We start from the raw sequence: 25247 nt of genomic DNA, 5'->3' as shown, positions 1-25247 counted from the left end.
TCCACTCCACTAGTTTCATACAAAAAAAAACAGTAAACAAGAAAAACGAATTGAGCATAAGAAGCAATGCAAACATTCACGTACTAACAATAAAATAGTAATGCCTCTCCGTCCTCTCCGTACAATGGCTCTTCATTTTGCAAACATCTTCGAGATGATTTCCATTTAATCGAATGTACAGAACCGATAACGAGAATTCCCACTTATAAATTGACCTCATTATTGGAGGATTCTTCATTAAGACTGTATCAATTACTTCAACAAGTGGTCCTGTGTTGTATCATCGGCGTCAAATCGCCTTATTAATTACATGGTTTTTGGCGGATATGATTTTATTGCTGGATTTTGTATATACCGCGGCACTTAATCGGTATATCAATTCGCAAACATTTTATCAAAAGATATATTCAATGCACACATCGCTTGAATAAAGTGATGTAACACCGTTTGATATTAAAATTTTTAACCTGTCACAGACGGAAAGCATATTAACATTTTACTATTACTATTACTATTACTTCATTTGATCAAAAAATTTCAGAGATTGATTGCAGTAATCTTTTACTTCATTTGTTTTGAACATGCTTTTTGCTATATAAAAACTCATTAGTTAGAGCTGTCGTTTATTATTGCTGTTGTTGTCGATAACAGATGACAGCCGTCTGTAACAGGTTCGGTCATGATTGCGTTAAATTACTGTAGGATACCGTTATATAGCCAACAACTCCCTTCTTTTAGCCATTCTAATTCAATAAATTAATCGACAATTTTGACATAAAATTCTACCACTGCTCATCATCACGAAATTCAATTTATTTAACTTCCTAACCGATTAGGGTCTTATATCATGATTTGGAACGCTTTTTAATTTGGAACGTTTGGTAAACGTTCTAAGTTTTGCCTAAATATCTGAATTTTCTAATTGAATATCAATAAAGAATATTATAAACATCACATAAAAATTGGATTTATAATTTATAATACAAATTCTTGATAGACAAGTCAGTGATAATTTAAAATAAATAGAATTAAGCTGAATCGCTGCAACTGCACTTAATTGGTATAAATTTCAGCCGGTTTTGAGTCCGATTTTCGAAGCCTCGGAATTATGTCATGCTATTTCCTAGCAACAAAACGATAAACGAACATCTCGTTTTCGATAAAAATGATTTGTATTATTGTTTTAAATGCAAATAATCCCGTTATAATCAATTTTTCCTACACTCGATTTCCGTTTTTAATTTCGAACGAAAAAATCATGATTTCGATCGCAGATAGCTGGAAAAAATTTCACGGCTACCAACGTAAAAATTTATAAAATTTTATACCAACCAATGTAGCTTATTTCAAATTTTTAAAATTTTGAAAGTTAAGAAACCAACAAAATCTCAGTAAATTTCTGTATTTATTATTGGAGAAGCAGGTAAAACTTAAAGTTCGAGCTTTTTACAAATGAAATGAACATTTTTTACGAATTATTCGCCTTCAGGTTAATTTTTTCCGTCGTCTCACCGGTTTATAATCTCATAATTTTGGAAATACTGTGAGTGAACCCACATAATTATGGATTCTGCAATCAATTCGGATGAGCTGGACGTTGTTTACGTAGGAAGAGGGCAGTATTACCAGTACGCAAAAGATAGAGTTCAAGAAGCAGTTGACAAAATCCAGAAAAATGAAATGAGTTATGGCGAGGCAAGTCGATTCTATGGGGTGCCGAAAACAACGCTTTATAACAAAATGAAAAACAGCCACAACAGTCCTCGGGGAGCAACAACAACACTAACAAAAGATCAAGAGGACGAACTTGCTGAATGGGTGTTAAAGCATCAAGAATACGGTGATCCGAGAACTAAACATGACATCATGAATACAGCTCGCGAAATTGCAGAGCTTGACGATAATTCGTCCAACCATTTCAAAAACGGATTACCAACAACAGGCTGGGTTGAAGGGTTTCTAAAACGATACCCTCACATTGTGTTCCGCAAACCAGAAACGATCAGTAAGGCCGCTGCAGTCAACACAAAGGAAGATTTTTCGAAATTGTGGCGAAACATATACGACTTCCTGGAAAAAACCGATCAGCTTGATCTCCTTCACAAGCCAGAGCACTGGTGGAATGCCGACGAGACAAGCTTTCCTCTCGATCCTGTTCCCAGGAAAGTATTGGCAAGAAAGGGAAGTAAAAATGTTCATCGGCGTGAACAAGGGCCACCGAAAGCAAATACGACGTTCACGTATGCGTTTTCTGCTTCTGGCGACTACATTGAACCGTTGATAACATTAAAAGACTCAGCAACAAACATAGCAGATATTGCTTTCGCTTGCGGATGTAAGTCCAAGCAATTGTTTCGTAATTATTTTGATTTAACGATCACATTTTGCAGCCGTCGGTGCGAATTTTGCGATAAACCAAACGGATTCAGGATGGGCTAAGGAGGATTCTTTTTACCACTACGTAACGACGCATCTATACAAGCAATGGGAACTTAAAGGAAGCCCAAAACCGAGAATTTTGATCATCGATGGATATCGCGCCCATCTGTCTGTTCGCCTCCTCCGTTGGGGAAAACTTTACGATTGCATAATAATTGTTTTATATCCGAATGGGACACCATATCTTCAAATGTGCGACACTACAATGTTTAAGCCGATGAAAGAAAAACACACAGAATTATACCAACAGTGGCGGTTGAAAAATCCATTCGGAAACAGTAACGATGTGGTGCTTGTCAAATTGGTTAAAATGGTCAACGATGCTGTCATTCGAAAGGAGAGTATTATTAATGGATGGAGAGCAACGGGTCTTCAACCATTTAATTTCAATAATCTCAAATGTGACGATCTACTGAGCAAATCTCCAGATTTCATTTACGACTTTAAAGGACACCACACTGAATCATCCACGACTGCAGCTGGTAGAGATGAAGGTACGCTCTTTAAACTTAAAACTTGTCGCATCAATTGTAGCATTCAACTTATAGATCGTACGTTGATAATGGATTTGGAGCGAACCGAGGACTATGAGAGATTTCAAAGAATTTCCTTCGCCTTTCCTGCACAATTAGAACAATCGGCCGCTCAGTTGTGTACCAATTTATCGACTGTCAACCAGTCAGTGACAGATCATGTAGATCCCGAGAATTCCAGTACTATATTCAGCGCGTACACTGGAGAGTGTTCTACGATTCATGAAGTTCCTATTATAAATTCTAATGACCTGCTGAGCACAAACGTTGCTTTTAACGACATTGAGTACATAGGAGAAAATGACGACGTAGATTGTGCATCACCGCACCAAACTCTTCACATTGAACATCAGAATGAATCTCGATTGTCAAATGTTGCTGTTACGTTTTCTGAATTGAGTGGTCGAGATCGAATTTTTCGTTCAAATGTGGATACTGATTTTGATATGTTTGATTTTGGTATATCCGACCAAATTCCGACATCACAAAGTTTGCAAAATCAAAGTAAACTAACCAAGCTGACCCAAAAAATACGACGTGATATAAGAGAACTAGGATTGTTATGTGCTGCCACTGACAAGAAGAAATTGATCAACATACTTGTCATCAACCAGCAGTTAAATGCGATTGACCCTCCTGAGACTTGCTCAGAAATGCCATTAGAACCTTTAAGCGAAACGCGAACAATCAAAACAATTTTGGTACCGCCGACAATGCCACAACGAGTTAAAGCTAAGACACACAGAAATGTAAAGGTTGGTTACGGGGTTGCAACTGCTGAAGAGGTCTTGGATCATATAGCTGAACGAGAGATATTGGATGGCCAGTTGGAAATAGAGCAGGAAGAAAATGAAATAGAAAAGAGAGCACGCGAGCAGAAAATTGAAGATGTGGAGAATCAACTGCAAGAAACTCGGCAAGCTCTAACGACATTGAGAGCGGAAAATGCATCCAATGTAAAAGAAGCAGCTCAGCAGAAAAAGTCCAAGAAACGTGGAAGCAATAGTAATCTCGACGAAACTATTCTGCAGAACAAAACAAAAATCGAGACCAAAAATTCGGAACTTAAAGTTCTTCGAGAACAACTAAAGTCGTTGAAAGCAGATCATATAACGGCGAATAAGGCAGCGGCTACCAAACGCAGAAATGATCTTCAACAAAAGAAAGAAAGAGGTAACGTTGTAATACCCCAACCAGCAAGTGCTAACTAATTTGTTATTAGCGAAATGTAGCAAAAGAATGAGTGAATAAAGATCTGTTTTGTAAGAAAAAATAATTTGAGTGTGAATTTCGAACCAAATAAACCAGTTGAAAGTATGGGGTAAGTATGCGTCCACACATGAGAAGAAACAAGAAACACATTAACGTGAGACAAATGCAAGATTTTTTGAATCTGTACAATCAAATTATACGATTATGCAAATATTTGTGCTGTCAATTTGGTCAGATTGGTCGAATGATTCGACTACTAATTGTCGTTCCAAAATCGTTCCAAATTACAATTATCCGTTCGAACATTACATTGCCACTTTCTTTTTATTCTCATTTAAATATAAAAAGAATTCATTCTAATCTCATAGCTAAATTTAATTAAAGAATGATAAAGCTATCTGTTAGAGCAACAGCAAAAAAAAACAATTTGGAGTGACTCATGCTCACGATGATTTCTGTCGAATTTTTGTGAATCGTTCCAAATCATGATACAAGACCCTACAATATTTAATTTAAAATTTCCATTTGAAAATGAAAGAAAAATCGAAAGCAAGTTAATTAATTTACATCAATAAATAATCAAGGAATAAAAAAAAGCTTTCCGGCTGTCTGACCTAATTTCCTATTTCTCTAAAGAACATTTCCATGTTTTCTTGGAAAATCTGCCGAAAAGAAAAACCTTATTACCATTCACCATAAATATGTACAAACAAGCATTGAACTTAAGAAAAGTCTTGATAAAATTTCACGCTAAGCCTACCTACACAAATAAAGTCCTTCTTATGTTAACCCCCCCAACCAGAAAGGTTATGAATATTTTAGATTTTTTTTTATTCTGCTTAAATTCGCTGGGGACATTTTTTTTATTAATTTAGTCTTCATTTCTTTTCTATAACGGGTGTGTGTGTATACATGGTATGTGTTTTTAATTTACAATTTTCTACAATAAATGTCTATGTCCCCGTGACTACAGGACATTTAAGTAAAATTATATATCAACCAATATTATCATAAAATATGCGCGTGCATTAATTATAAGTATAAAAAAAAATTATTGAATCAAATTGGTATACCCCATCAGATAAATACGCTTTGATATAAATCCTTCCGGTTATTATTCGAAAATATAAAATTTAATTATTCACAGTGTGTTAATGTATTTCACTTATTCGAATCTATTTTCTCTTTTTTTTTCTTTTGCCTTTTAATGCATTGAATATTTCATTTAAACTTTTTCCATTTGATCAAAATTAAATTTCACAGATTTTTTTTTCGTATTCATCATCTCACACAAACCCTTTTCAGATTAATCGCACACAGTATTTGCAAAGCATTTAAATTCATTTCTCATCATCAGGATAATATTTCAATATTTTTGAATTAATATTTTTTGTGTATCAACTGTAGTGGAACCGATTCAAGAGCTAAAACGATCAAACGTCCGAAGGCCAGACGGCCTCTATCTAAACTGAAGATGGATTGAACATTAAAGTTACTTCTTGCACCTAAAAAAAGCTTCGTGGAAATTGTGAAAATCTATCGGAGGAGACTTAACGAAAAAACAGTGAGTGCCGCTGTTTCCCCTGAAACCATTCATAAATTCGAGAGTATATTTTATGTTACGAATGCGAACATTGATAAGGGAGAGTTGTAATACTATGACTATGGAAGAGAACGGGTGCGCTATGAGAAAACACGCGTCGTTGTATTTTTATATCACATGTGCTTGTTATTAACCGAGGGCTATGCAATTTCAAACGGAGCATTGACCAATATTTTATGCATGATAGTTTCAACACCTCAACCAATTTTTTTTTTATGAAATTTAATTAGGGCTTTGGTTTCCATTTAGGGTTTAGATTGGCCGATAATTAATGCTAATTGGATTTATATTAAAATTTCTGCCATAAATTGTGTGATTTACAAAATTATTAAATTCATTTATGAGTGAGGAATGATACCCATTGTTGTGGTTGGTATTATGATAGATTAATGATAATATTTCATCAGTGAATGTGATTTGATATATGGTAACAGTATAGGAGCTGCATCGAAATGAATGCTAAATTGGTTTAATTTAAAACGGAGCGACATGAGTTAGTTAGTATAATTTAGAGGATTTTTCGTTCGGATTAAAAATAAATTTTTGAATTAGAAAAAAAACGGCTTGACTAGTCACCGAACCGAATGAAAAATATGTCCCCATCCAGACTATCGGGTAGTTCGATCCTTTTTGAACGACGTCTTCCTAAAAATCATTGAGCTTAAATTAGCAAGCCAGTGACAAGCGCTGAAGGCGCTTTCAACGAAATGATAATACCAGACCACTTACCGGAGATTTTCTATCCTTCAAATTTTAATGTTAAAAATGAAAAGTAGATGCTTTTTGCACCCATATACGGATAGTCGTAGCAGTGGTATTATGAAGATTATTCGCACCATGGCAGGTAAAAATGTACAAAGGCTGGCATTATTATTCTGGAAACTATTCGCAAATTCATAAATAACGTCCATGGTCAAATTTGACCCAATTTTGTTAGGGACGTCGCGTTTTCTTGAATGGTCATCGTCATCGTCATTTATGAATGGTCCCCAACTGGGTGCAGAAACGTTTTTAGAAATGCTATTCGCACCATGAACAATTCGATTCAGTGCCATGAAACAAAACGTCATCAAATTACATTTCCAGTAATAAATTCCCAAAACGACTTTTAGCAAAAATGGTAATATACTGCAAATGGTTCGAATTGTGTCCTCGATCAAGGTCGGTCTAAATTTATACCTTTCGGTTTTTTGGGTGCAAATTTACAATAATACTGCCAGGAACCTGGGTCCAAATAGTCACCACGAAAATAGTAACTGCCAATTTAACACTGGACTTCATAATTTTCTGTGCAACATGCTACTTATAAAAAATGTTTCTCGGGAGCTTTGTTACATACGATGATTCGGAAAAAACCTCATTTCTCAGAAAACTATTTCAATCATTTGTCGCCACTGAATTTTTTTATTTTAATGGATTACGGTTTAAAACCCTATTTTTATACATTAAGCGTAAAGTACTCTATGAATACATAAAATATATAAAATATTCCATCCTCCCCTCAACTTTTATTATTATTTAAAAGCTGCCAACTGTTCCTTTCTTCCTCTCCAGTCTCTAGAAATATTATTAATTTTGCAAATTGGAAAACCGAGGAATATTAAGTACTTCATTCTTCTGTAATGGAAAATATTCGACTCGTTCGCTCTCGAGTGCACAATATAAACATTCACTGTGTGTAAATCCCCAATGAAGTCAACATTGCATTTGACTTATCTTTTCGCTATATTGTTGAAGCATATGTACGAGCCTCGTGTGTAATTATTTACCAATTTGTGAAATGTTTCTATTTCGATTTTCATAGAATTTAATCTGTGAAATGTGTATGCGATACATAACATGCCATGATTGTGATTATTGTTCCATTTTAAACTTTGGAACACTAACAAAATTGTCGAATGGATTTCGCATAATATGGTAAATTCATGCCATCGACACTAATTGGCAATTGCGTATAATTAGAATGTGTTGATCGATATTTTTATTTACCACAGTAGTCTGGAATTTTAATTAACATTGTGAGGCTTACCCGATTACGGTAATGAAAAAATTCATCAATGTACCAGGGCCTATAATCGCGAAATTATTTTCTATAATTTTCTCGAATTTCCTAAATTTTTGCGAATTTTCTTGAATCAGTTTTCTCAAAAATTTGAGAAATAAGAGAAAATTAACGAAAATTCAGGAAAATATTTTCGCGAATATAGGTCCTGCAATGTACACTTACTCAATTTTGTGAGCAAGAAATTCATGTGTTCGATTGTTTTTTTTTCAGTTCCAACAGTTCCACACTTTTCAAAAAAAAAAAACCTTTTGAACTGCGTTTGTTAAAGGAGAAATGTTTTTTTTTTTGGCTTCCTGAGTGTTGGTCCAATAGCCTTGCGCTGTGGGTTTGCACTGTTGTTACTTTTAGTACGTTGCAAAAGTCGTAACGTTGAAACCACCTCGACGTTGCTGTGGATGAAATTGTCGTTGTTCGGTTTGTCAAAGGTCGTGTTTACAGTTACTTGGAACAAAACTACTTGCTGCAAACAAAATGTAACAGATACTTGTTGTGAGGCTGGTATGACAAGTATCGTTGTAAAGCTTAGACTGCAGGCTGATCAGGCATTATTGTTTTGTCGCAGACAGGGTCAACATGTGTATTACAGATGAGTCGAAGTTTTACCGAGGATGGTGAAAATAACATTTTTCAAATATTGTACAATTCAGACAAATTTCGTAAAATTCATTCTCGGTGTTTAATGGAGCATGGAATCCTCTACCAATGTCGCCATTCAAAGAGTTTCACACTCTCTTCATCTTGGACATATCACGATTTAAATGTTGAAATTTCGACTTTACCTGGCTGTGGCTACGTGGTCAGGTTGTCGATAGAAGCCATTTTAACACGAATTTGCTTTGAATTAATCCCTCTATCCGTTGCGATAACAATCTGTATTCAAATTGACTCGTGGGTCCTGCACGGCCATGAGTGACGGTTCTCCGAAACGGTTGGATGGATTCGCGAACTGAATGTGGTTCCTTATAGTACTCGAGTCCCTCAATACGAACATGTGGAAAAATCAGAGGTGGTATCGCGACTCTATTTAAGTTTCGTTCAACCCCACCGTGAGAATGCGTTGGTTGGATTTACATAATTGATATTTTCAGAAAATTTGTTCGGGTGGACAGACTAGTTTTTGTGCATCCGACAACTGAAATACCAATGAAAGTGTAAAGCAGGTATGGTCGATCGTTCGCCCGGAGGACATAAAAATTTGATTTACGCACTCAAACGCACTCATTTTCATATTATTTTGACATAATTTATGAATGCGTTTAAGGTGAATTTGCCGATCGGCCGTACCTGTTCTGTACTTTCATTGTGAAATACGACCTATTTTGCCATGATTTTCCATTAAGAAATGTCAGTTTTTCCCGAACTATATAACGTGCGGGAAAAAACTTCATTTCTTTACGATTTATAGTGCGGGAAAAGAATTACATGAATTTTTCTATGACTATACGATTGATTAAATTTGATTAAAATGGTGAATGTGAAGTGTCAATACCCTCTCTAGCAACCAAACTTCGTTTTGACGCAGTCAAAATACCACCTTATTTTGACAAATGTGACACTGACTTTTTTTGTAGTAGAGTTGCCGTACCGCGCTCTTTTTTAAAGCAATATCGACGTCACGCGAAAAAGACAAATTTTAAATTTTTTTTCATTTTTGCACACCAAAATGACGGAGCAACACACAAAAAAAGACGTCACAATTACAAATTATTCATTTTCGAACAACAAAATGGTAACATAAGACGTAATATTTTCAACACAAAAAAGGACATCGCTGCTCATACTTCATTTAATTTATTTTTAAAAGTGTAAAATTTTCTATGACAGAATACACTGTACAGTTTTACCACCTTAATTTTCCTAGTTTGGTTGCTGGAGAGGGTATTGGAAGTGTGTATGTTTTCAAGTAAATTGATGTGTTTTGTCTATTTCAGTTGTTCGATGCACAAAACGTTGTTCGTACCTCGACAGGAAATGGATTTTTTCAGCACACGTCCTAACTTAGGACTGGTGCTGAAAAAATCGTAATTTCCTGACTTGGTACGAAAAATACTATTTTCATGCGTCGGGCCGAAAATGAGGGAGTTTGTTTATCAATCAACGTCGTCGTAGGGCAAACTGTATAAATGACGCTTCTTTTTGGCGCAATTAAATCTATAAAATATCCAGAGAAGTAATTACCAATAAGATGCATCACCAATATTTTGTCATACTTTCAAATTGTTCGTACCGATTCTGACTAATGCGAAATACTAATTTGTTGTTTTGTTTTTCACGGAAATGAAAAAACAATAGGAACAGCGCAAATATTTTTCCATTGCAGACATGTGGTGTATGTTTGCTTTAAGCTATTTAGTATAAAATGGGCCAGTTCGAATGTGAAATCGTAAGTAATAATCTGACTGTGAATCCCTAGTGTTATAAATTTGCTGTGAAATTTAGAGAAATGAATAAAATATTGACGTTGATGATTGGCATGCTACTCGTGGCATCGCTTGGACAAATTAATAATGTTGAAGGTAAATGCATGCCAAGATATAGATGAGAAATTGAAAATCAAAAAATTACCTTATCTTTAGGACAAGATGATTTTTTCGGCAGACCACCACCGCCAATGATCCCACCAACTTTGGCACCTCTTGGTCCTCCACCATTACCACCTGCAACACAGCCTCCCATGCCACCACCGACACAAATGCCACCCACTCCAGGACCACTTGGACCACCACCATTTTGATTTCCTTGTTCTGAATCAAGCTGTTAAAACTATTTAATGAAATAAATAATTTTACTACGGAGGAAGAATTATTAGTACATTAGATCCGAGGTTCCAAATTTTTATTTTGACGAGTTCCACATATTAAACATTATGCGATTCCATAAACAAAACAAGTAACAGATTTAACCGTAATGTGACGATACTCTTTCCGGTCAAAAAAATTTAATATTCTTAACTGAGTTGACTAATTTGACTGGTTTTCCATCACTTGTAATGCCATGTTTCTTTGTGAAAATTAAAGGCGATAGCACTGCTCCTAGCATCAACACCAGTAAGTCAAACGTGATTGTAAAACACACATTAGCAAAAGATTATTTTTGAGAAAACATTTTCCACATTTTCTAGAATTTTCGAATATTTTTTCATTTTCCTTAATTTTTCCAAAAAAGTTTTTTGGGAAAATTTGGAAAAATTGGGAAAATTCTTAGAAATTTAGGAAATCGGAGGATGTTTTCTCATAAACAGTATCTGGTTTAAACTCACCAAAGAAATTCTTGACAAGAATGCTTAACTCGTCTTAATCAGAGAAATACTGCGCTTATTTGTATTTCATCAGCCTCGAAATATGTTCTGTGTATGTACATGCTGCAGCAGTGTTGTGCTTAAATATTGTGTCAAGGAACATAGTAATTTTTGAATATTTAAGGGTAAACGTTCATCTTATCCGAAATACCTATACCGTCAGAGTGAATCTCTTAATTCTTCTTCTATTCTCGCGTTCTCTATGCTGAACACTTCACGAATAATGAATTGATGAATAGTTTACACCACATAGTTCGAGCAATAATTATGTTTAACATGTTCAATTATTTGTATTTTTGCTGTGTAGAAAGCCATATACACTCGAAATATTCATTATCCGTCTATCATCTATGTTTGTTTTGAATTATTCAACTTGGGAAACATTAATCTTTTCCCAATATCAGAACACGATTTTTCCGTGTCTTTCTGTTCGAAGTGGTTCGGAATAAATTTGCTTCCATTCCGTTTAGATTTCTTCATAAATTCTCGAAGGACATGGTATAATGAATGCAAATAGTTTGTGAAAAATAAATATACAGAACGTGCATGTATATACCATACCATTTATGTTGTGTTGTGACTGAGATTTATTCGTAGCAAAATATTCAGGTCTCATTGTACATTATACACATTTAATGAACATTTATTATCGAAGCATTATTCAGGAATAAATTTCTTCGAGTCACATTTTCAATGCGTATACGAAATTAGTAAACAGATGCTGCAATGCGTATTACTTTTCGTTTTACAATTTCTATTTATTTCCATCATCAAATTATACGACTGCAATCTAAATAAAATCTCTGCGGAGGAGTGAACACCGTCGATTTACAAGAATAGGTAATAGTTACGAAGTCATTTAGTTATAGCTGTTCCGTATTTAGACCGGTGGGAGCGTACAGGATAAGCGAGTGAGAAGATGAAACAAATAACGTTTTCTGTTGAACACTTCAGATATTTCCATTTTTTTCGCTTGTTTTGTGGAATTCATATAAGGTATATGCTTCAAGCTAAATACGTTTCCGACGAAGATTTTTGTTTGAAGTTGCTTGTATAAAAATTGCAAGCAGTACATTCCCAGTATACCAAAAATATTACTAAAAATTCATTTCTTTGTCACAGCATCCCATCACGCAGCCTACATTATTTGAATTATGACGAAAACACACTGAAAACATTCCTTCAAATAAAATTGGTGTCGAAATCCCTGTTGACAATGTCAACAACACTTCTTTTTCCAGCTTCTTTGTTTTCAATTTCATCCTAGATACGTTCACCATTATATTTACAACAGATTTTTTTGATTCGCAAGATACTCTGCTTCTGCATGCATACCACATCGTAACACAAAATGATTTTTTTTCTTCCTTCACATAGTTTCCATTAAATTCATTTTTAAATTTGTGACACGGAAATGGAAAACTCCGGCAAAATACGATATTTATTGGCGATTATTCTTGCTTTTCTTCTTCTTCCTCTCCCTTACATTAAGCTGGAAGTCGGTTCTCTTAGCGTATTCGAGAAATAAGAAAATAGAAAATGTATTGTGTGTATGGAAAAGGGATAGGTCGAAAGAATTTCGATTTACGCCACACACATGTTATCAGCTAAATTAAATGGTAACAGGAATGTATTTTCGGTCAGACCCTTTTTTCCGGTTGATGATGTGTGAGGAAAATACGAGTAACGAAACAAAGTGGATACGTTGATCGAAGTTGAGATTAGATCGATCTTCAGATCAACGAACATATTTGGCCTTTTGACTTTAGGTCGTTCTGGCATTTGCTTCGGCATTTGAAATTAATTTGCATTGCGAAACAGACAAAATAACAACAGCAACAGGGTCTGGCATCGTTGGTATGCTATTATTGTTGTTCATTGTTCCATTTTCCATTGAAATTCTCGTAAAACTTGGCTTCATTCAAAAATAATTTTAAAACTTTAATTCGTGTACGAATCATTGAAATTACACAATTGACCCTTGAACATATACCAAACTACAGTCACAATGGCTAATTCGAGGGCTAATTTTAACCAGCGACATTTCATATACTTATATAGAAACATAATGGAATCAACCGGAGCAATAATGACCGACGAATTGACAAAGCAAATAAATCTCATTTCGTTGTTGTAATTTCCACCATCATATAACTTCCCTTGTACATTATACCTTTTCAAATGCTGCTATTTGCGCTTTATCACAAGTGTACCTCCTACTTTATGACGAAAACCCCGAGCTATTTAGAATTTAATTAATTGGCAGTCACCAGCTTTCATTCGGCTATAATAAACGATATAATAACATCATGTCATTTCGAAATTGTTCACAGTTTTATGACATCGTAAAATAATTATAAAATGCTTTTATCATCTAAATAAAAATGTGATTGATATTAAGCATTACCACTCAACAATCAATAATTTTTATGAGCCCCTCAACGAACATCAGCGAATAAAAAAAAGAAAAATCAAAATTTTACGATTATAAACAAACCACTTTAGAAAATCAACAGGACGAGCTGTGTATTTATTTGAGTTTGATGATGTTATTGGTTAAATGTTAACCATTTTTTTTTTGCTTTGTGCTATAAAATAGGGGTTTAATTTCCCGGTCAAGGGATATCGGACTATGCGTTTCTGTGTTCGTTCTGAAATGGGATATTTACTAAATATTATTTAGAGAAAAAAAAACTTTTTTAAGTGACTCTCGATTTTTCGTATATGGTTAGAATTTAAGATTATTACCTTTTCATCTGTTATTGATATCGACTACCAAAATAAACATTGAGCGATAGCTAATGTGTTATTATATAGAAAAACGTCAGACAAAACTTATGAAGTAAAAGATTTTGTAAAAATTTAGTGAAAAGAAGTCGTAAATTCGATAATTATACTTTGAAACAGAATCTGCAATCGGCAAATCGTTTTCACGAATATTCACGATTTTACGGGAATTTTCACGATTTTTGTAGATATGGAGATAAGATAGGATATTATCGAATCGCTCTTTAGGACTGGACTGGGTTCAATGAAACCATGACCGTGTGACTAATGTTTTAAGGAGCAGCAAAATCTCGGATGTAATAATGTTAAAAAACTCATGAAAAATCATAAAGAAGATTTGAGTTAAACTTAGGGAAACTATTGTTCACTCAACACCAACAGGCTGGCTTCTTTATTGAGAAAGTATTGTGGGAGCTGTGACGTTGCCATTAATTTTGTGTTACCAAATATAAATCGGTAAAACCCATTGCCTTAAGGACATATGTTGAGGACCCACAGATTCTGACAGATGTGACAAAGTCCGAAAAACCATTCAAAGCTGTCAGTGTCGCGTCGGTGGGCCTAGAAATATGTATAATCTAATAACAACAAAATATTCCTTTTTTTCGGTTGTATACACTTCATGAACAAATTTCGAAATGAAAGTTTGTTTCTTTCAAAACTCTTTTTAAACACTCAAATCGGCTTAATCGAAAATGATATTAGATTTTCCGATGTACAGAGATCGTATATTTTCCTCTCACAGAATCTGAAATAACATTATCACAAGTTTCGTCCATTCAGCAATCTAATAAAGCAGGGCTGTATGTAGGTATGGATGCGATGGATAATTTATCTGAACGACCTGTTAATCTGTAACAATTAGGGCTAAACTCTTCATGTTCAATAACTAAATCTGTTACTTCTTTTGTCTACAATATCGCCTAATGTCTGATACAAGATCTGCTACTTAAGGATCTTGTGTCTTATGTTGGATTCGACATTGTGCTTGTCTAATGGCACGGATTCGTTGTTGATGTGCTGAATGCTTAGCATTCGATTCAACCACATATAATTGATGACTTAGTCGTCTGGTGGTTAAAAATTCAACAAATGCAGATACATTGCACCTCGTATCTATAGAAGAATCAACCATAGTCGCATGTGTGTGGCTTATGAAGGTTTGAAAAAACTTTCATTTGTTCACGTTCATACAATCAGACATACGTGCAAACTTTGCTTTGGTTCGCCCAAATGTGGGGTCTTTTGGTAAAGAAACCACTCAATCGCAACGAGCTAGCATATTTGGTGATTCACTAGACTTGTTCGGGTGCAAATCGGTATAGTGTTCTTAGAGCATTGTATCGAGTACCACTGTCGCCATGGCCTGATGAGAAATGGTATTTTTGAATTGCATATTAATGCAAAACGTCGAAACAGATCGAAACAGTCGAATGTCTTATATCTGCTACTTCATTAGTTTAAACATTAAAGCATATTGTTTATTTTTAAAATCGTTATAAGTAGCAGATGAGTACGAGGATTTTGGTGAGGCCTTATTAGCTTTATAACTTTGCTTTGACCTTTGTGACTTTCGTAATAATCATCATATCCGATAGTTATCACCTTGAATTGACCTTGAATTGAAAACAAAAATGCGTACTTATTGACCTGCATAAATAAAATAAACGTTCTACTGAGACTGAGTATTGTCTTTCCGGACTTTTTTGATTTTCCGCATGGCTTTGTGACTTTCCTGATAACTGTATGACTTCTTTGCAAATGTACCACGACTTTCCGGAGAATTTCCTCTTTGAATGAATAACCCTTTTTTAAAACTTTAGTGGGCTCTTCTCAAGCCTTTGTGCTGGTGTTCGAATGTATACCCCGTTCAGATACGTCCCTGCCTCTCATATCATGACGATGATGATCTGAAATCCGGTGGTAAGACTATTATTTTCAAAGAGTCGCATCAATGGCAATTTCTTTCAATTTTTCTGTTATTTAATATCAACTCGTCTGAAAGCCTTTTTTCACACATCATACCTCACGTCGCACTTAGAGACATTACACTTGTAGCAAGAAGATAATAAAAACGCCATCAAACATAAAGTTTTTCTTCTTCAAAAAAACCGATTTATTTTAGAGGAAAACAAAGTATAATCCAAAGCTTTATGACAAAAATAAGTCGATAAAGTCTGTAAATCAATGGGAGAAAAGGTATCTTTACTACAACACATAAAGAAGCATAACATATTACACTATTGATATGTCTAAAACATACGAAGAGTGTAGTAAATGGTTGAAGACCTTCTTTTCCATCCTATTATTCGAACGGGAATATTTCGTGAAACAGCAAAACTTTAGGATTTTAAAGATTACGTAGCATGCATGGTATTCGGGAACAATAATGTTCTATATGAACGCTATAACACATAACACAGTCTATGCCCGTGTTCGACATAATAAACTATGTATGCTAAAGTTATTACGGGTTACAACAGCATTTATAGAACAATTTCAAATCTCTTTTAGTGGCACATAAAGTTCAGTTTTGGACGAGAAAAAAAAACTTTTTCCTCAGCAAAAGTTTTCCTTTTTTATGTTTGACTTCTATATTTAAATGTAAATAAAGCACCATGGGAGTGAAGGGTGTTAATAAAAGGTCGTTACGATTTTCTTTTAGGTGGATAAGCATTCGAAGGAAATGCGATAAATTTACTGGTTTTGAATGATTTATTTTTTGTTACTCCTCGCTGGGAACAGATATAACAAAATTGATACAGGACTCTGGTAATGTTCATCGGAGAGAGTGTCGTCGTTCGTTCCAGTGATACTATCTACACTCTTTACGTTGATATTTTAACAATGACCCATACCTTTTTACATTCGTGTGTGCGAACAAAAAAGAGGACAAATTTATTCATAGATTCTGCCATATTTTTGTGAAATTATTTTGGTTATTATTTTGTGGTCCTCTTGTTCCTTGGAGATCTGATATATATATCCCGACGGAGATAGTTGGTGTGTCATTATGTTTGGATGGGATCGGTTTTTTTGTGGCATAGAAAGGGACTAGAACCGACTTATTTTTAAGTGAAAATATAATTAAGCTTTCCACATTTTCCCTTCATCAAAGTATATTGTAATAGAAAGTTTGTTCTGTGCCGAATTTTCATTCAATGAAACAAACTTTGTTTAGTTGCAAATATTTTATTTTTACGACAATTTCTGAAAGCATGTCGTTAAGTGAATGTCTTCTCCAAACACTACACCTACACACTGTGTAGAACACGTTAAAAGCGATATCGTCAGACCTATGTTCTGATTTTCTTCCGCCAGATATCGAAAAGGACATACTCGGTCGTTTTTACAAGATGCATCAAAAGGATTCGGTACTTCTGCTGATGCCAAAGTAAGCTATCAAATTTTTTTCAGATTTATTTCCATTCAAAGAACTTCAGTTGTTATAGCAACTCAATCTCTCAAATTGAATTATTTTTGCGATATCGTTTTCCTAGCAGGAAAATATGATAATTTGGTGACAAAAAATGAATGAACCCATTTCAATATTTCAGCAAACCAACACAAAAATCATAAATTTTTGTATAATGGTGCTGTGCACGTATACGTTTACATATGCCTAGAGGTGAGCGGGCTTTACGACAGGAAGAAAAAAAAATAACCGCCCGATCCTATAAACTGTTTCAATCTTTTTCTTGCTGTGTCGTTTTTTAGTGTAATTTTTTTGTACTAACTCCTCTTCGAGCTATTAAAGCGAGTGGGAGATAAACTTAGAAAAGCCTTTTGAAATTAAAAAAAGCTTTTGTTAACAAAAAATGTGTAAAATTGTTTGAAACTCAATCAAAAAATCCGTCCTTCGTGTTAAAGCATTTAAATTTTAAATCCGGTTATAAAAAGCGATCTTTCATGTTGTCCTGTCAGGATACATTCGGAGGGTTAATAATCCTTCTAGTCTTACTTTGATCCCCTTTCTCTAGTTCCTACATTCCGAAACACTTTTATTCAATTATAGATAAAATCGGATCAGAATTTGGTCGAGACGTTTGTTTTTGTGATTCAACACTTTGATAAATGAAATGTCAGTACTGGTAGAACGGGTTTCGTAGCAATGACGATTCGCACATCTCGAATACCATTATGGTAAAAGAAATTTTGAAAATGAATCACAGGTATAGTTGCGTCGTCATACACACAGAGTGTATTACAGGCATGTATAATGCAACGTCGTAATATCAAACCAGAAATGAGTATGCATTTTCCGGTATTGAATGAGCTCGGTGAAGCGAAAATATTATGGAAAAATTGTAATGTAATTTTCTTATAAGGTCGTTACGTCTAAAGCTTATTCTGTGTGTGTGTATGTATATACATGCGGTTAAGTTGCAGGGCGAAACTATTGAAGCTCGAAAATATTATTATTAAATTACATTATTAGGGGTTTTTTCTATGACGAAATTGTTGGTACTGGAGATTTGCTTTTTTTATGAACGAAATTCCTCCCTTACCTGTATGCCAATTTTAACTCGGAATTTAAACATCGGTCTCGAGAATTTCCAATTTTCAATTGACGTTGAAAATACACAAAGTTGATGTTCCACTCATATTCCTTTTCAATTTTTGATAGCCCAAGCCAGTTGAACGGTTAAAAAAGCTTCAAATTATGTGTAACTTACACTCATTGATTTCTCGATTAAATCTCGTTGATGAAATCGTCAAAATGTGTATTTTATGCAAAATCCAATGTATATCGAGATATTTCGACAGTAATTTCATTGGAATGGAATCAGAGTTCAATGGTCCGTAAAATGCCTATTTGAAGTTGCAAGAGCTGCGGAAAGCTTTCAGCAATTGAACATTATCGTATCGAATGTATATCGAATGTACCTTAGGAAATTTATCGAACTAAAAAAACGATTTGGCAACGGGTTACATTGATAATTAACTAGAGAAAATGGAGCATCTCAAATAACGATTTTGTTTGCATTAATTGAAATTCAACTCTTTTTTTTCCGCCCTGAAGGTACAATTATACACTGTCTGTTCCACCCAGGTTTTGCCTCAGCTTCAATTCATTTTTGAATTTAATGGGAAGACTTATTCAAGTTTGTCTGTTTACGGAAAGCTTTTCAACAAACTTCAATATCATGACTTAGAGCTAGAGAGAATGTATCAAATTACAGTTTCACATCAACGTCTCGTACGAAAATATTTATAAACCAAATTGGCGGAAGCAATAAAAATACGCTTCTGCATGGAACTACAAGATGTGTATATAGAAACAACAAATTCGACATTATCTTCAAACACTCTCTCGATATCTCAATATTCATTACATCGATTAATTTTTCACTGAGAAAAGCTTAAAACAAGTTTCAAAATATTTATCGACAAAAGTGAATTAATAATATATTGCTGTGGTGTGTTTATTACCAACCATACGTCGTATCGGAGAAATTTTCAGCGTCAACGATTTTCTAAAGATGAAAGATAAATCATTTTCAATAAAGTTCATTTATTAAATTTAATCATTGAAAAAGTAAATACATTTTTATAAACTTTTCTTTATTACAAAACTTAAATACCCTCGAAAAAAAAAATGTTTTATGTACTTTTCTGTATACTTTACCCCCAAAAAAGCATTAATACGGTTCGGACAAAGAACTAAAAAAAAATGAAGAGAAAGAGGAAACAAAATCAGTATACACACACAAATCTCATAAAAATGTTTACAAGAATGCTTTTGCTTCATTTTTTTTTTTCGTTTGCAATTCTTGCTTGATATAACCAAGGAATGAAAATAATGAAATAAAAAAAGGAAAAAAAAATACAAAGCAAAACAACGCGGTAAAGCAAGTGAAAAAAGCTTAAAAATAAAAACATTACACGTACAATCTATTAGGATGTAAAACTCATAAATTTCATTACACTCGGTCGGCGAACATTTTACAACTTCGAGTCTGTGTGCTTTTGTCGAACAGCAAGTTATAAGATAAGAATTATAGAGAGATTTATTACTTTGAGAAAATTTTAGAAATTACTTTTTTCCTTCTACTAAAGGTTCTATATCATGTCCGGAGCGATAGCGGAGGACTTGACGCAGTCTAACTTCCAAAAAAAGAACGAAGAAAATTTTTTGAGACGCGGCAACTATATATAGGCGAGAATTTAAGTTTCTTTCCTTTGGCCTGTATCACCACAAATCCTATTCTATCTTATTCGCGCTTCAAATACGAGCAAAACGAGCTATCACTCGACTATGTAACTTTAAAATTGCCGGAGATACATCGTTTTGAAGTTGGTCATTTTGATAGAAAATGCACCAAATTAACGTTTTCCAAACAATCAAAATCTTTCAACTTACTCTGTATGTTTCTATCTGTCTATCTGTCTATCTGTCTATCTGTCTATCTGTCTATCTGTCTATCTGCCTATCTGTCTATCTGTCTATCTGTCTATCTGTCTATCTATCGACGGTCGATCTCGGAAACTAGTCAGCCAATCTCCATGAAATTTTGCAGGAACCTCAGGGTGGGCATAAAAATGAAAATGTGCTACGCCACTACCCCAGGAAAAACCAGAATTTTGTTTTATTGGCCTCGAAGTGGTTTCTGAGTGTGGTTTTCGAGGGTCGGGAACGCGTTTTCAGCTGTAGCTCAGCTGTATTGAAACCTGCAGGGGCGTGTGACCCATCAAATGAAAGGTATTCGCCACACGAATCGAACAAAAAAATAATTAGAAAAATTGGTGCAGATTTGGTTGAGCTAGAGTGGTCAGAGTGACCAAATTTTGAGCTACTCGAGCGTAGGATGAAAGGACTAATATTTTTTGGGTTATGAGAGATAGAGAATTACTTTCTTCGGCAAAGTCTCAGAGTTTTACGAGTAGAACACATTGGCATATGTGAAAAATGTCGAAAGTTGGAAATGGGTGGGTCAATTATGTTTTTAGAGGTATTTCTTGAATGGTGGCAGATAGAGAGTTACTTTCTTCGGCAAAGTCTCAGAGTTTTACGAGTAGAAAAGAAGGGCATTTGCGAAAAATGTCGAAAGTTGGAAATGGGTGGGTCAATTGGGGTTTTGGAGATATTTCTTGAATGGTGGCAGATAGAGAATTACTTTCTTCGTCAAATTTTCAAATTTCGTCAAATTTTCGATTTTCGTTAAATTTCGTCAAATTTTCAAATTTCGTCAAATTTTCAAATTTCGTCAAATTTTCGATTTTCGTCAAATTTTCGATTTTCGTCAAATTTTCGAATTTCGTCAAATTTCGTCAAATTTCGTCAAATTTCGTCAAATTTCGTCAAATTTTCGAATTTCGTCAAATTTTCAAATTTCGTCAAATTTTCGAATTTCGTCAAATTTTCGAATTTCGTCAAATTTTCGAATTTCGTCAAATTTTTGAATTTCGTCAAATTTTCGAATTTCGTCAAATTTTCGAATTTCGTCAAATTTCGTCAAATTTTCGAATTTCGTCAAATTTTCGAATTTCGTCAAATTTTCGAATTTCGTCAAATTTTCGAATTTCGTCAAATTTCGTCAAATTTTCGAATTTCGTCAAATTTCGTCAAATTTTCGAATTTCGTCAAATTTTCGAATTTCGTCAAATTTTCGATTTTCGTCAAATTTTCGATTTTCGTCAAATTTTCAATTTTCGTTAAATTTTCAAATTTCGTCAAATTTTCAAATTTCGTCAAATTTTCAAATTTCGTCAAATTTTCAAATTTCGTCAAATTTTCAATTTTTGTAAAATTTTCAATTTTCGTCAAATTTTCGATTTACGTCAAATTTTCGATTTTCATCAAATTTTCGATTTTCATCAAATTTTCGATTTTCGTCAAATTTTCGATTTTCGTTAAATTTTCGATTTTCGTCAAATTTTCGATTTTCGTCAAATTTTCAATTTTCTTCAAATTTTCGATTTTCGTTAAATTTTAAAATTTCGTCAAATTTTCGAATTTCGTCAAATTTTCAGGGAATAGTCAACATAGCGGTCACTACACAGCTTACATTACAATTCGGAATCAATGACACCTTCTCAATGATACAAACTTAACGACAAAACGTTGGCCACGTTTGGCTAAAAATGTATATGTTCTCTTCTATGAAAGCGTTTCTACACGTTAAGTTATATAGAATATAGGTTTTCATATTATTTGCATTTGTAATGTGTGCAACATTTACAACGATTTTAATAAAAATTTGGAATACGACTTCAAATGTTACTCTTACAATGTTCATAAACATATTTCAAGGTTTCATATGAAGTAATGAATAAATTTATAGATGAAACGATATTTATTGATATCTTTTATTTTTGCATAATTAGTATAAACATTTTTATGCTCAAAATAGCGGCAGAATAAAATCATTTGCATACATAGTCCATAACTTAAAAAATTAACAGTGTCACATCTTCACAAGAAGACGTAATATTGCACCAACTTTTTTACTTCAAAGTAAAATATGGTTTCATTGAGCGGCGTCTTACAACTAATATTGGTATCCTATGGATATAGATCGTAAGTGCGCTAGGTTAGAATGGTCCGGAGCACTGAGTATGAGTATACTAGATGCGGCACTGCACATTACGCATTTTATGCAAAGATTACTGTGTAGAGGTAGACTTTACTATTGCGAATTTTGACAACATGCACATACTTGAAACATTTCAAATCAAAGATGTGCAAAATTAGCGTAACAAAAAGACTTTTGAAATTTTTGCATATCCTAAAGTGTATAAAAAGAGACAAAATGTGGAGCCTTGATTATCAACACTATTTTTGTTCACAATTATGGACCATTTCATCATTGGTACGTATTAGCGTGTTACTAAAACAACTTTATGCAACTCAGCATCACAATGTTATCAGCTGAGTTCTTTCGAAGTTTGACACTAAGTCAATGTGCCGTTCTGAAATAATTTAGCCGCCGCCGATCCCTTACCAGTCGGCGCACCGCCGCCGACTATTTTAAAACCGGCACACACCTCTAATTTTCGTCAACTTCCGACTTAACTTCTAAAACGACTGATATCCCGGCAAAAACTCTTTCAGAGCAAAGTTGGACGCAGTCTACAGTCTATATGTGTGATAACTTCTAAAACAAGTGATATCGCTAGAGGTGACGCTGTCAGCGTCGTTACGCAAAATTGAATTTCACAGCCAATTAATTGAAATTAGCTGATCTAGTTTTCCAAACCATTCGCCAATTTTTTTTTTTCAGAAAAAATTTTAACCAACAGAATTTTGACTGAAAAATTTTCAACAAAAAATTCTGCGTCGCAAAGTGGCAGATGCTCACGGACAAACCTACGAGAACATTTAATCTGCCACATGCGACGCAGAATTTTTTGTTGAAAATTTTTCAGTCAAAATTCTGTTGGTTAAAATTTTTTCTGAAAAAAAAAATTGGCGAATGGTTTGGAAAACTAGATCAGCTAATTTCAATTAATTGGCTGTGAAATTCAATTTTGCGTAACGACGCTGACAGCGTCACCTCTAGCGATATCACTTGTTTTAGAAGTTATCACACATATAGACTGTAGACTGCGTCCAACTTTGCTCTGAAAGAGTTTTTGCCGGGATCATTGTTGCGGTTATTTTAAATTTTTTTTATTACTTTTTGCAGAGATAGATACGGTGGCGAAAGTACCTTATCCAGTCGTACACCTTATTTATTTCGTTCGAATAATTTTTCTTTATTTTTTTTTTGTGAATTTAAGGACTCCAATTAATTGTTGAGATTGAATAATATTTTGTTTTGAAAGTATTTAACGTGTTTGACTGAGTGTGGTAATGCATACACCAACACGAAGGATACGCAAGGACCCCTAGGAATTGTGGTATGAACTTTCATATTTACGGCTGACATTTAGCACTGACTTTAGGCTAAAAACGAGTCAAATTCAGGCAATACAAAATTAGGTCAGTCGCCTCGTAGAATGATTTAATGTCTTGGTTTTTGAATCGCTAGGTTTGGAGACGATTAATTGCTCATCCTTGCATCGCTTGCTTCCACTCAATTGAGTGGAAGCAAGCGATACAAGGATAATGAATGATTTATAGTCCACAATGTATATGTCGATTAGGGTGTAGCGTTTTGACGAAAGTATTTTGTTTTTTAAGGCCTGCGGGTAGGTTCGATGCAGAATGGTCCACTGAACACGAAAATACCAAAAAAAAATTGAAGTTCGAAGCTCCCATGCGCACCTCTGAAAACCGACTTTTTTGGTCCCAAAGCCGCCATAGTGAGATTAGTTCTGCCGGCTGTGCGGAAAAATATATCTTAAGTCTATATGATAATTAATTGTAGAGACAGTGGCTTCAATTTGGCATACTTTAAAATTTTTAAAAATTTGAGTTACCGTTGAACAATTACAAAAAGTGCTCCCGACCATGACTTTTTCAGATTTTTTTTTGGTTTAAAGCTTTCTAAAATATGTCACTGGAAAGGGACATAGTCGTTTCGTAGCTCATTTTAAAGGGAATTTCAAGAGCTTTCAAACGAATATAGACTCGACGTAAAGATTCACCGGGTTGCAGATTCCATGACATTCTAGTGTGTAGAAAATGTTACGAGAAAAACCATATTTTTTTAATTTGTCACAGAATGTATGCAAAAACGGTTCCAAATTGTTCTCAGTATTGCTGGCGTTAATAATGCAGCAATTCTGGGAAGAAATAGCCGACTTTTTTTTTAGCTCGGAACATATTTGAGATTTTTTAGAGCTTTAAAGCATATCGATGGACTCAATTAAGTGTTTCCAGGTTATGATATTTTGGTGCAAAATTTTAAAATCACTCAGTGAATTCAAATTTTTCACCAAAATATCTGACTGGCAATCATTAAATTGACTGGTCTGGTAACGTCTAAGACCTCTGATAAATCTAAAATTTAGAACAAACAAACAAAGTGAAGGCGAACAAACTGTGTACCATTTTGATTAGGACGAAGATATTTTGAAAATCAATTCAATTTTTTAAGTTGTTTGTGCATTCAGTATGTTTCGACGAGACAAAAATAATTTACACTACCTCAATCATCTTAATTCTTACTTATAAACAACATTAGCAAAGTTAACAGTTTCATGCGGCGACAGTATGAACACATATTGTGATATTAATTATGTTCCTTTATAGAATGCTACAATATAAGTTTGAAGCTTGACTATAAAGTTTCTTTTGTTTTGTTTCGTGTTTTCAGTGTCACAACGTTGACAAAGACCTGCCTCAAACATACTTTCAAAAGGCTGGGATAAGGATATGTGTGACATGAAAGTTTTCTTTCACAGTTTCCGTGTTAAGATGTC

The 25247-nt window shown here is 34.2% G+C and overlaps 3 protein-coding genes across 3 annotated transcripts in view; 2 read left to right on the top strand and 1 right to left on the bottom strand.

The window, feature by feature from the left end:
- The window catches only part of LOC119079603, a 118804-nt gene extending 113176 nt beyond the window's left edge, over nt 1–5628 (bottom strand). Inside the window, exon 1 of the mRNA XM_037187594.1 lies at nt 5258–5628. The gene's annotated coding sequence lies outside the window, so the exon portion shown is untranslated. The remainder of the gene's footprint in view (nt 1–5257) is intronic.
- Nucleotides 1543–4183, top strand: LOC119079698. Its single transcript, XM_037187756.1, has 2 exons — nt 1543–2335; nt 2391–4183. The coding sequence occupies exons 1-2, from the start codon at nt 1564–1566 to the stop codon at nt 4181–4183; spliced, it is 2565 nt and encodes an 854-aa protein (XP_037043651.1). The 5' UTR covers nt 1543–1563.
- Nucleotides 5629–10110: 4482 nt separating the features above from the next.
- Nucleotides 10111–10643, top strand: LOC119079601 (uncharacterized proline-rich protein-like). The gene is made up of 2 exons (XM_037187593.1): nt 10111–10368; nt 10429–10643. Exons 1-2 carry the CDS (start codon nt 10296–10298, stop codon nt 10584–10586), a joined length of 231 nt encoding a protein of 76 aa, XP_037043488.1. The 5' UTR covers nt 10111–10295; the 3' UTR covers nt 10587–10643.
- Nucleotides 10644–25247: the final 14604 nt, after the last annotated feature.

This window comes from Bradysia coprophila, unplaced genomic scaffold (genome assembly GCF_014529535.1).
Source record: "Bradysia coprophila strain Holo2 unplaced genomic scaffold, BU_Bcop_v1 contig_324, whole genome shotgun sequence".
NCBI lineage: Eukaryota > Metazoa > Arthropoda > Insecta > Diptera > Sciaridae > Bradysia > Bradysia coprophila.
This window is presented reverse-complemented; position numbering and strand designations above follow the sequence as displayed.

What these genes read in the sequence shown, in the direction of transcription:
- LOC119079698 (XM_037187756.1), top strand. Translation starts at nt 1,564, where the DNA reads ATGGATTCTGCAATCAATTCGGATGAGCTGGACGTTGTTTACGTAGGA. An exon ending in TATTGCTTTCGCTTGCGGAT is followed by an intron (nt 2,336 to 2,390) that starts GTAAGTCCAAGC and finishes CACATTTTGCAG; the next exon opens with CCGTCGGTGCGAATTTTGCG.
- LOC119079601 (XM_037187593.1), top strand. Translation starts at nt 10,296, where the DNA reads ATGAATAAAATATTGACGTTGATGATTGGCATGCTACTCGTGGCATCG. An exon ending in ACAAATTAATAATGTTGAAG is followed by an intron (nt 10,369 to 10,428) that starts GTAAATGCATGC and finishes CCTTATCTTTAG; the next exon opens with GACAAGATGATTTTTTCGGC.